General features: G+C 32.6%; 7 protein-coding genes across 7 annotated transcripts; 3 read left to right on the forward strand and 4 right to left on the reverse strand.

The window, feature by feature from the left end:
* Positions 1-1,950: 1,950 nt before the first annotated feature.
* On the forward strand, positions 1,951-3,579 carry EIN_097960 (hypothetical protein; the record flags this gene model as incomplete). Its single annotated transcript, XM_004254232.1, has 4 exons — positions 1,951-2,016; positions 2,055-2,135; positions 2,176-2,224; positions 2,273-3,579. The coding sequence occupies 4 exons, from the start codon at positions 1,951-1,953 to the stop codon at positions 3,577-3,579; spliced, it is 1,503 nt and encodes a 500-aa protein (XP_004254280.1).
* A 153-nt stretch (positions 3,580-3,732) lies between these two features.
* On the reverse strand, positions 3,733-4,383 carry EIN_097970 (splicing factor 3A subunit, putative; the record flags this gene model as incomplete). Its single annotated transcript, XM_004254233.1, has 1 exon — positions 3,733-4,383. The coding sequence occupies one exon, from the start codon at positions 4,381-4,383 to the stop codon at positions 3,733-3,735; it is 651 nt and encodes a 216-aa protein (XP_004254281.1).
* Positions 4,384-4,613: 230 nt separating this feature from the next.
* Positions 4,614-5,114, reverse strand: EIN_097980 (hypothetical protein; the record flags this gene model as incomplete). The annotated part of the gene is made up of 1 exon (XM_004254234.1): positions 4,614-5,114. One exon carries the CDS (start codon positions 5,112-5,114, stop codon positions 4,614-4,616), a length of 501 nt encoding a protein of 166 aa, XP_004254282.1.
* Positions 5,115-5,987: 873 nt separating this feature from the next.
* EIN_097990 (cholinephosphotransferase, putative) lies at positions 5,988-7,143 on the forward strand (the record flags this gene model as incomplete). The annotated part of the gene is made up of 2 exons (XM_004254235.1): positions 5,988-6,099; positions 6,140-7,143. The coding sequence occupies 2 exons, from the start codon at positions 5,988-5,990 to the stop codon at positions 7,141-7,143; spliced, it is 1,116 nt and encodes a 371-aa protein (XP_004254283.1).
* A 116-nt stretch (positions 7,144-7,259) lies between these two features.
* EIN_098000 (hypothetical protein) lies at positions 7,260-7,707 on the reverse strand (the record flags this gene model as incomplete). Its single annotated transcript, XM_004254236.1, has 2 exons — positions 7,260-7,361; positions 7,435-7,707. 2 exons carry the CDS (start codon positions 7,705-7,707, stop codon positions 7,260-7,262), a joined length of 375 nt encoding a protein of 124 aa, XP_004254284.1.
* Positions 7,708-7,905: 198 nt separating this feature from the next.
* On the forward strand, positions 7,906-8,222 carry EIN_098010 (hypothetical protein; the record flags this gene model as incomplete). The annotated part of the gene is made up of 2 exons (XM_004254237.1): positions 7,906-8,022; positions 8,073-8,222. The coding sequence occupies 2 exons, from the start codon at positions 7,906-7,908 to the stop codon at positions 8,220-8,222; spliced, it is 267 nt and encodes an 88-aa protein (XP_004254285.1).
* A 2,341-nt stretch (positions 8,223-10,563) lies between these two features.
* EIN_098020 (protein kinase domain containing protein) lies at positions 10,564-11,379 on the reverse strand (the record flags this gene model as incomplete). Its single annotated transcript, XM_004254238.1, has 1 exon — positions 10,564-11,379. A coding segment is annotated over one exon (816 nt), but the record flags the coding sequence as incomplete, so codon positions are not given.
* Positions 11,380-11,397: the final 18 nt, after the last annotated feature.

Here is an 11,397-nt window from a genome sequence, read left to right on the forward strand (position 1 = left end):
GTTAGTATAAAAGATATCACTGTTGATCACAATAATTTCATTTAAAAACAGTACAATTAATAAAACGTAATATCTATTTAATGTGTAAACTTGTAACATCGAATTAGAACTTAAAATGATGACACCAAGATTTAAACAATATTACCATTTACAACATTTTAAATACTGAATTTTGGTTCAAAACACGCGTACATAAGATATAATAACATTTTTATTCGTCTAAAAGTTTAACACCATTATTTTTGTTAAAAACATAACATAAAAAACTTTAATAAAACTTTTTTATGGTTTTTAAGAACAAGAGTTGAATTGTAACTTGTTAACTTCATAAGAAAACAATGTTTTCAATTATTCACATAACAAAGTTATCAACACGATAAAACGTTCAAATTAATTAATAATTATTAATAACAGATAAAAATATTGTTAATACAAAAGTAATTGTTAAATTTAATTTCCCATTGAATGATGACTGTTAATGACATTATTATTCTCAAATATTGATTATTATTTTGTGTAATTTGTTTGACATTTTGTTAATACAAATAAAATCAAATATAAACAATTGTTTAATAGTGTAACTAAGTTGATTTTCACAATTATTATCCAAAAGCTATTTGTTGATAACCACTTATAAGCTAGATATTATATACAATTGTTTTTTTAACTATAGTTTTATTGTGTTTCAAATTACAACACATAATAGTAAACACAAGTGTTTCTATAACACCACAACTATTATGATAGAGTTAAATAAAATCATTTATTAAATATTATTATTCAATAATTAAATAACAACAGTTAGTGTATAATGTTTCATAGTTAATCACAATGTTTTTATTAAAAACAGCCTATAAAATTAAAAGTGGTATCTTTTAAGTAAGTAAACATGTAAAATCAAATTAAACTTTAAATGATAACACTAAGACTAAGACAACAATTTACAAAAATTTTATGTTATGACTTAAGGCTCACATGTACATGCACATAAGATATTAAAATTGATTGTTTTAAAAGTCCAAGGTTTAAACACAACATCTGTTGTAAATATAAAGATGTTAACAATAAAATTATGAAAAGTTGTTTTGATTGACAACAATCAATTAAACAATAATTTATCAAATAATAAAGTTACAAAACAACTTACAATGTAAATCATCAAATACTCAAACAAACAAACAAAGTCATAAAAGTGGTTTAATAAAAAATAACATATTTCAATTTCAATAATTCGATATAAGTGATTTTATGTTTTTTATTCATCATAAATTGTTCATTTTCTTGTTTCGGCATTTTAAAAAAATGGTAAAGACTTTTTTAAAAAATTTTTTGTTAATTCCCATAAAGTCGCCACAATTGTAAAAAAATATCAAATAATATATTATTTTATTATGTTTAAATTAAAATATATTTTTCTATACAGATAAGGGAATCGATATATCTAAATTAAGTTAACTAAAAAATATAATTTTTTCACTACAATTATAATTTGGCAAATTTTTACCTTTATCAAAATTCGCCAAACATTTAAGTTTGTAAAATTTTGGCAAAGATTTATAATTGTTTTTTAATTAATTCATATTGATTAATTATTATAGTAAAAAGTTGGTAATAATAATTATTATAAATGTTTAAAAAAAATTAATAATTACAATTATTTAAAAAAACCAAAACATATGTTTTGTTAAATTGTTGAGAATAGGATTGAAAATGATTTTTCAACACTTTCTATGATAATTTAACAGCACAACAAATGACGATTTGGTTTAAAAACGGGAATTGGGCCAATAAAAAATGAAACAGTAATGAGCATAAAACCATATCTCATGAAAAACTGTTTTTGTGGTAATTTTTACTAATTACCACAAATTTTATTAATTTCTATCAATAAAAATTGACTTTAGCTTTGAATAGATATTAAGGTTGAAACTTTGTTTAACAAAAAACGTTATGAAACAACACACCCTCATTGACCAAAGAAATGTTGTCATTATCGGAAACCCATTAAGCAAGAAAGTTTGTTACTTTGTTTTTGAACATGTTTTGATGTCAAGAAATCGTTAGTCACGTGGTTTATAAAAGAAGTGCTCGTAAATGAAGAAAACCCCAATGAACGCACCGAACTTTATGTCAAGGTTTGTGTCTAAGTAATCAAAGTATTTATTCAAATCATAGACAATCAAAAACGAAAAAAACGATTTTAATATGTTTGTGTGGGATGTTGGTTTGTTTGAACTGACTTTCAAAGTTCATTAAAATGATTGACACCAAGAAAGTAGACAAACTGTTCAAAGCATGTACGTCAAAACTGCGAATGTTGTTGTGGTTGTTTATAATACATGTGATAACAATTGTTTAAAAAGCATTAAAGAGAACATAAAAATGATCAACGAGTGTGCCAATGACAAACAACCATTTTATTTGTATTTTGTCGATAACAACATCGAAGAATCAGAAAACGAGAAAAACAGGAATGACATCGACCATTTCTTGTCGAATCTTGTTTTACACCCATTTGTTATCAATCGTGGTATTTTCCAATGTGATACAAGTGATGGGAGTGGTATTCCCGATTTGTTTTCTGATATTATTAGTAAATCGTATGATGATTTGGACCTTTACTACAACGACATTAACCGGACCGCAAGTCTCCTTCAGAAATTATTATACGAGACATCTAATTATGATAAATCCGTTTCACAACACGTTTCACTGCGATTGAAGTCCAAAGAAAGTTCGAAAAAACAAAAGAAACGACTTGAATGTGAATTGGACCAACTTGAAGAATGTTGTGTATTCCGTTCAAACGTAATTATGGAGATGTGCGAACAAACAATCAACGCTCTTTCAACAACAATAAACGCAGTCAATGGGATCCGCGCAGAGTTTTCAAGAAGAGTTGTTGAGTCGTCGAAGACTTATAATAAAATCATAGACAATATCACAGCTGTTGATTCGCTCGTCACATCTATCAACATCGACAAAGGTATCGACCTGAACTCTGAAAATGAAAGATTTAAAGTGAAAAAGAGTCTCAATGAGAAAATGAAGATCAACACAGACATCATTGACAAATATCAAGTAGTCAAAGAACACAACATTTCTGATGTACTTAGCCCACTTTATGTGGAGCGCCTTAACTTGTTGTGCAACACTTCTATAAAAAGTGTTTTGTTTGACTCAAAAATTGAAACGTTTTTAGACAACTATCAATTTATGGAGGTTGTTAAAAAAAACGATAAAGTTTGTGTTCTTCTTAAAGATGAGTCAGGTAATGTCAATGGGGTTTTCTTCCAAAATAAGACAAAAAAGGATAACGAATTGTTCTTCAACAACACCACTCTCTTTTCCTTGAGCGATTTTGTGAAGTACAACAACACGGCCTGTGATTTCAATTTTAATGGAATCAAAATTGATCCAAAGAAGAGAATTTTTCATTTTTCGACTAATTACACCACTTGTGTTGAGTTGACAGGCGACCATTTTTATTGTTACAATCCCTTTAACATATCACAGAAAATAATACCTTTTCTACAAACTGGGAAAATGCAACGGGTAATCATTCTATTGATGTATTAAGTTCAAATGGGTTTATGTTGTTTATAGTGTTTATAATGTTTTTAACTTGAGAAATAGACATGACAATCCAATTAATTTATATAAGGCATAAAGTGGAGATGTAAAAAGGAAACCATCTATTCATCATTGTGTAAAAATTAATAATCAATTCAATCAAATGTATGTTATTTTGACTGTGTATGTCTTTGTTATATTATCCCACGTAGTTTCCCCACACTTTCCAGTTGTTTGGTCCGTTTGCAATTCGTTGTTTGGTATTTTAAATGCAATTGTGTTGTACGGCTCTGCAGCAATCACCAAATATTGAAAGGCGTTATCACATGGTTCAACATGTTGTTCAAAAGATCCCATAACTCTGAAAAGGGGAACAACGTCATTTGCTATTTGAGGGTAACTTACCACAACATAAATCGACTTTTTGCCTGTGGTTGAATCAATTTGCTTTGTTAAAGAGTACCCTGGTGTTCCTATCTTTTCGAAGTATTTAATCTTAGGCACCACCTTTGTTGTTGACTTCAATGGAACTCCTCTGTCTTTCGCGTCTTTCAATTCTCTTGCTTTTAAATTTTGTTGATGTCTCTTTCCTTGTGTATGTGCTAAGTAGTTTGCCTCACTCACGTGAATTGTCAAACACAACCGACACTCGTAACTCCCAGTATGCGTCTTATGAAAATATGGGTCTTTGCTTAAATCGATCTTTTCAAGCGCTAATTGTTTTAAACGCTCTTTGCGTGCCACGGCAGTCTCCGCTGCAGACGCCAACCCACCGGCTCCTGGTCTGCTCCCATGTTCTCTCCCAAACATTTTGCTTTTTGAGTTTTTCTTTTCTGTGGTTCTATCTAGTTAAAAATAAAAAGAAATAGAAATTATAATATCTTTTTAAAAATATTAAAAAGATACTATAATTTTGTCTCAAATAAGTATGAAAAAAACCATAGACAAATTATATGAAAAGTGAGATCTCCAATGCCAGAGATGTCAAATGAATGGTAAACACAATCAAAATCAATTTTTTTCATAAAAAGTTGGCATATCTACACCTTAACGAGAATGGTCCGGAGCAAAAGAGCACATCTTTGCTTGATAAAGCAGATCTGTTGCTCTGCGTTGTACTTCATAACAGTTGACAAGACGTAGTTGATGCTATCGTTTCGTAAATACATTTCAAAGTATTCAAGCCCCTCGCGGTCCATTTCCTTAAGAAGGCAAATATCACACCCGAGCTCCCACCCCTCATTGTATGTATTAGTAAGTTCTTTTGGAAATTTGTAAGTCCCTCGTCGTATTTTGGACAAAACGAATTGGATGGCGGACATTGAATATATCCGATTTTTGATTTCACGTGGACAGAAATAATATACATTTGGATTTGAAAGGTAGTCTCTGAGACTGCGAATGGAATATTCTCTTTGATAAGGGAAGGCGCTATCGGGCCAAAGATCAAAACGCGTTCCAAAAAGCATGAAATACCTCTCGTAGTCTGTGAAGACATTCTTTACATTTGGGTTGATGCGGTAGTCTTGTTGTCGTGTCATTTTGTATTGAAGGACTGTGTTATAGTATGTAGTACTTTTTTCAGGTGGTACGTCACGGACATAAAGGGAATAATACGGGTGTGAAGTCTCGTTTTGAGTGTTCTGTAATGTTTGTTGTTTGCTTTGTTTTGGTATTTCTTTATTAACGAAAGAACTTAACGCCTTTATTGGTGATATTGTTTCTTTTTGTTGTGATTGAACAATTATGGGTTGAATCTGTTGTATGGAACTTTTTGCCTGTTGGACGGGAACACGAGGAAGATTCTCTTCGGCGGATATTGTTGATGATGTGTTATCTACTTTGACTTGGCTCATTCAAAAGGAGGTTTGAAATGTTTTTCCCGATCATATCGAGTGGATGTATTTGTGGAAAAGTCACCCTGTTTTCTATTCTGGGTGATTTGTTTCGTATTGTTATTATTTCACATTTTTTGTTCCTTTTCCCTAGTTGTCCCGATGGGTTCCAGAAGTTGAACATTTTTGCACAATTCCAATTATTTTGGTTCATCAATAGGTTTTTGTATAGTTTTTTTATAATCAGTATTAATAAATGGCAAAAGTGTTGTATTTATCAATAAATGAATTGTTTATTATTAAACCAACTTTATAAAGATAAGTCCCGAATGTCATCAATTATTTTTTATGAACGTTCCAATTTTTGATAAAAAATAATAAGAGAACGATATAGTTTTGTTATATACAATAACTTCAAAACTGGACCTTAAACAAAACATTTTCCAAATTAAATGTTATTTTCATCAACAAAAAATGAAAATAAAAGGAATAATGAGCCAATTAGATAAGAGTTGTTATAACAGACATTTTAGGTGTGTAATATAAAATAAAAAATAAACTGAACTGGAAAGAAAAACAATGTACACGTTTGACGACGACATCTATTTCACTAAAGAAGACACGGAGAAGCTCCATCAACATCGTTACAACTGCACAGACAACTCAATTCTCAATAAATACATTTTGAACAGTTTGGTCACTTTTTCGCAAACATAAATTGTAACATTTAGAGTACGTCTACCAACCCATTTTAAAGTATTTGATACCAAAGTGGATTGCACCAAACATCATTAGCATTTTTGGGTTGGTGTTTTGTGTGCTCACACTTCCTGTGAATTATTCAAATGTGTTTGGGAGGTTCGAGTATCTCGTCACAGCATTTCTTGTGATGTTGTATCAACTTTTTGATTCACTGGATGGGATGCAAGCTCGATACACAAAGTCTTCAAGCGCGCTTGGAGAGTTGGTTGACCATGGCATTGATGCGTTGACGTCTGGTATATTACTTTTATTATTAAGTCTTCAATGTGGTATGACACAACAAGAAAGATGTGTGTTGCTTGTAGTTGGGTACTTTGTTTTTTATGTCACCCACTATACTTCTTATTTCACAGAACACATGGAATTTGGGTATATTTTAAATCCAACAGAGGCATTGGTTACACTGTCAATATTCATGATATGTAGAACAATATTTGGGATCACTTCGGATGTTTTTAAAAGTTACAAAGTGGGTAGTTTTTCAATCAACTTCATCATTGTATGTGTTATTGCAACATTGGCTTTAATATATATTGTTATTGAATTAAGCAAAATCATAAGATATGATGGTCTATTCAATGTAATGATATCATATATTGTGATCTCCTTGTCATCCGTTTTAATTCTTCTCAGCCAGTCAAACTCAATTATTCTCGACCAAACCAAGGTGTTCATTGCTATACTCTTTTTGGCACACTACAACCAACTCTTCATTGCACATGCTATATTACAAATTGAACATCCAAAGATTGGATATTTCTATTCAACTGTTATTATCATGGCAATTATCATCTTTATCAACATCAGTGGGTATAATATGATTGGGGGTACATTATACGAGAACGACTCATATGCGTCTGTGATTTTTGTCTTTGTAACACTGACGTTCACTTGTGTTGGTGAAGTTTCGCTGGTTCTCAATTGCTTTTGTGTTTTTTCGAGGGTCTTGAGAATCCACCCGTTTACTGTCTAATTTTATTCATTTTTACTGTTGTACACCTCTCTTATACATTTTGGTGTTGGATTATAATAAAGAAACATTCTATTTATAGATCATCACAAAGCCAAAAGTATCAAATTTCAATTCAATCAGAACTCTTGTTCGTTCAGAAGCATATTTGGAATGCCGTTTTTAATAGGGAAGTGGCGCTGGCAAAGAGGACAAATGAGTTCTCCATCAATAACCTGGCACTATTGATGAGTTCGTGATTCTATCGAGTTGTTTCAAATATCATTTTTATTAACTCAGAAGGAAAGAACAAACGTCCATTAAGACATCCCAAAGAGCTTGCAAAAAAGCTTTATTGGATTTGTAGTCTGCAGGTATTGTGGGTGGAATGACTAGTCCAATGTTTTGACCAGCAGAAACTAGACCAGCCCAATTGAGTCGCTCACTCTCAATCAAAGATATTAAAAAATCCTCGTTCACCGGCGTTGTCACCTTTTCGACCTTTTGAGAGACAATTTTCAGGGGGAAGCTGTTGATACCACATTTTTTCTTTGGACAGATGAGGAGGTTGTGTGTAAATAATTTCATTGTAAATATCGAGTTAGGTTTTCATCCATCTTTGACTCTTTCATCCAAACATTATAGAGCTTTGAATACCAAATATTTGTTTTTTAGTCGTTTTTAATACTAAAAACTAGTAAAAAACAAGAATAAAAACAAAAAGCGATTGAAATGCCTCATAAAATATATAAAAAGGGTTCTTATGATCTCGTAATTTCTTTTTCAATGGAGGAAGGTAAAAAAATTACACCGCTCCAGGCGCAATACAACATGCATATTGCACACGAGCAGTTGGCGTACAGATTCTTTACTGAGATGCAAAAGGACAGAAAGGCGGAGACTGTTTGTGTACTCTTGTAAATTGGAAACGTAATAAAACAATTGACAAAAAGGAAAAGATAAAAAAGTGGAACGACGAAGAGCGAATTTTACGAGCACAACAGATGTATGATTTGGAGGATGGAAGGTATTACATCCAGAATGGAACTGTGATGTACTTGATGCCTGCCAAAGATATTGTATCAAAGACTTCTGTGAATTAATACGTTTGATTGAAATTAGTTAAAGTCTTAAGTTTTGTATTGAATACTTTCTGTATTAAAAATTATAATAAGTAATAGTTTAAATTATAGTTCAAATTTGTTTGTTATTAAAATATACAGTCATAACAAAAAGGTGTCTCGTTCGAAAAAACCTGTCTTGAAAAAAACGAATAAATTAATTGGTATTTTTCATCAAAATGTTATTATTATGTTATATATAACAAAAATGAATAACAAAAGGGAATAACAAAAGGGAATAACAAAAAATGAGTTAATTTGCTTTTCGGGGTCGACCTCTTGGGTTTTTTGGTTTCTTTTCTAATATTGATTTTTCTTCAGGAGTCTTGTTCTTACTGCCTTTTTTCCTTCCTCTTGTAGATTTGGGTTTGGGGGGTTCGGGCTTCAAATACAAACGTATTTTAGACAGACTTTCTTGGTTGATTTGTTCGTCGACTTCGCAGTCTAACAACAATTGTACTTCGTCGTCGATGTTTAGATCGTTTGTTTGATGAGTCTGTTTTTTTTTGCAGTTCACAGACTTTAATAGCTGTTATAGAAACATTAGGAGTTGGAAGGTCTTCATATTTAAACCTTCTTTTTAGTTTTATTGGAGTTATTGAACTAAAAAAGGAAATAAAATTCAGATCCTTGAAAAGGAGAGGGAATTCTTCCCTCAATCTTTTACACTTGAAGGGATCAACTTGACAAAAGTACTCTTTCTTGTCCGAGTCGTATTTGAATGTTATACCCGCACCCTTAAAAGCCGAAGAGCACGATACAATTGAAGTCGACATGTGGAAGGCGGTCAGTATCTCAATTTGGTACTTTTCAAATCGATTCACTTTCACTTTACTTTCCTCTTTTTCCCAATTTTCATTCATCCATTCCTCGCCATCAATTCCTTCACCTTTGTCTTTCTTTTCATTTCCTCCAAGAGAATCATGCATATCCTCTTTGTCCTCTTTGTCCTCTACAACCTGAGCATTTCGGATAATACCTTTTTGAACCGCAAACACCCCAATGTCCAAAGGTTGAAGAACATGGGGTGCGTGCGGAACAAGAGGCACCAAAATGATGTTGTGGACCTCAAGCACTTTCCTTGGCTCTTCAACATCATGGCAAGAACACGAATCAATAAGCAAAACAGCTTTTTCATAAATACCAACTCCGAGTTTCATTCGTTTCTCGTAAATTTTCGGGATAAACACGGAAAAGACCCAATCCATAAAAATTGATTTGTTTATGAATCCGGTCTCTGTTTTTGTTAAAAGTACATGGCCAATAAGCCCAGAATTAACAAGCGTTTGAGTACAAGTTGAGGTCGGAGTGATTAGAATTCCTGGAATTGGTCCTTCTCCGCTGATACAAGCGAGAAAGGTGCTTCTTCTGACATTACGTTGAACTCCAACTTTCAGCACTTTGATATCATCTTTATTCCACAAGACTTTGAGCTTTTTGCGGTCAGCCCATTTTTGATATCCAGATTCGTCTAAATTGAAACAAAGGCACCTCCTGACACCCGATACAGTCTTCGAAAGACCAATAAAATAATCAACAAAACTCTGTGTTAGTATCTCAAGGCGTTTTGTTTCGTCAGGGAATGCCCACCTCAAAATGAATCCCTCCTTCTTGAGTATATACAAAATTGCCTCGCGTTTAAAACATTCTCCAAATTGTTTCTCCAAGAAGAATTGTAAGTACTGTACTGTTACCGCCTGCTCCCTTTCAATACAACCAGACACTTCCAACAATAACGCCTTCTTCTGTTCCTCGTTTAAAAGGGGTGGTCGCATATTTTTCCGAGGTACATACTCCATTTCCAACTCCATTCGCATTGACTGCGTCGAGATTGTCGCACCACTTACTCCAAACACTTTCCCCAAATCATCATTTGTAATTCGGTCCCAAGGGACTGATGAAGTCAGTGACTTCATTAAGTATATTTGTCCTCTCCGGTCAATTCCCTCCATTTTCCCTCCCAAAAATGCATAGTCAATGAACTGACTCATAAGAGAGTCTTTCTCACACCTTAGTTTCATGTCATCCTTTTTCTCTCCATCTCTTCTGACGTTGTTCATGCTCATTTTATTTGTGAGTTCTTTTTAGTTCCACTCACCTTATTTCATTTTTAACGGAATTGTAAAAAATTATTATTGAAGAAAATCAATTGAAACGGATAAAATTATCCGATAAAAGGATGAAAATCAAATATTTTATTCGGGTTTAATCTTAGTACATTTCTAGTTTTTTTATTATATTTTTTTACTATAATAATCTTCGCGACAGGTTTTTCGTGTTACTGTAAAACTAATTGAAACCTTATTAGATTTACATACAAAAATTAATCTTCAAGCATCTTCCTCATTCTTTCTTGTCTCTTCTCAACAAAGCTCTTTATTTTGTCTGTGTTAACACCCTCATTCAAGCTGTCATAGACGTCAACCTCATCGTAAATTTTTACAAAGAGCTTGCAGATATCTGTGAATTGGTACCTATTGTTTGGATCCTCCTTCCAACACCCTTCGATTAACGACTTCAATTTGACAGGCATTGTCTGGTCTATGTTTAGTCGTTTGCCAGATAACACATGAGACTTGACATCAAAAAGTGTTTTCAGTTGTTTGAAAGGCTCTTGTTGGTAAAAGATTTCCCAAGATGTAATCGCAAATGAATACACATCACCACTTGTTGTGTAAATATCATTGTACGTCTCTGGTGCGGCGTATATTGGAGTGCCCAACCCTTTGTCGTCATCCCATGTTTTCTTTATAAAGCGAGAAGTACCAAAGTCTGTGATTTTCACACAACAAGCTGAATCTTCGAAGAGTGAATTGACAAGTAAATTGTCGGGTTTCAAATCCAAATGAACGATTTTATTTTCATGAAGAAACTCCATTCCCCTTGCTGTATCATACAAGATGCGTAATTTGAGTTTGTAAGACAATTTGATATAATCATCACTGTCGTTTCTAACATACTCTCCTAATGATCCCAAAAGGAAAAATTGCATGACCATTGATACTTGAGGAATATAAGTCACTGCGCCAATGTAATTCGCGACAAACGGATTACGCAATTTACTCATTATAGCACACTCATTGTTCACATCAAGTTTCAACTCTTCAACTTCCTCGGAAGTCAACTTTTCCCACTTGAACTGCTTTACTGCAACAGT

The sequence above is a fragment of the Entamoeba invadens genome (assembly GCF_000330505.1).
Source record: "Entamoeba invadens IP1 unplaced genomic scaffold scaff_1105074725199, whole genome shotgun sequence".
In the NCBI taxonomy this organism is placed as follows: domain Eukaryota; phylum Evosea; order Mastigamoebida; family Endamoebidae; genus Entamoeba; species Entamoeba invadens.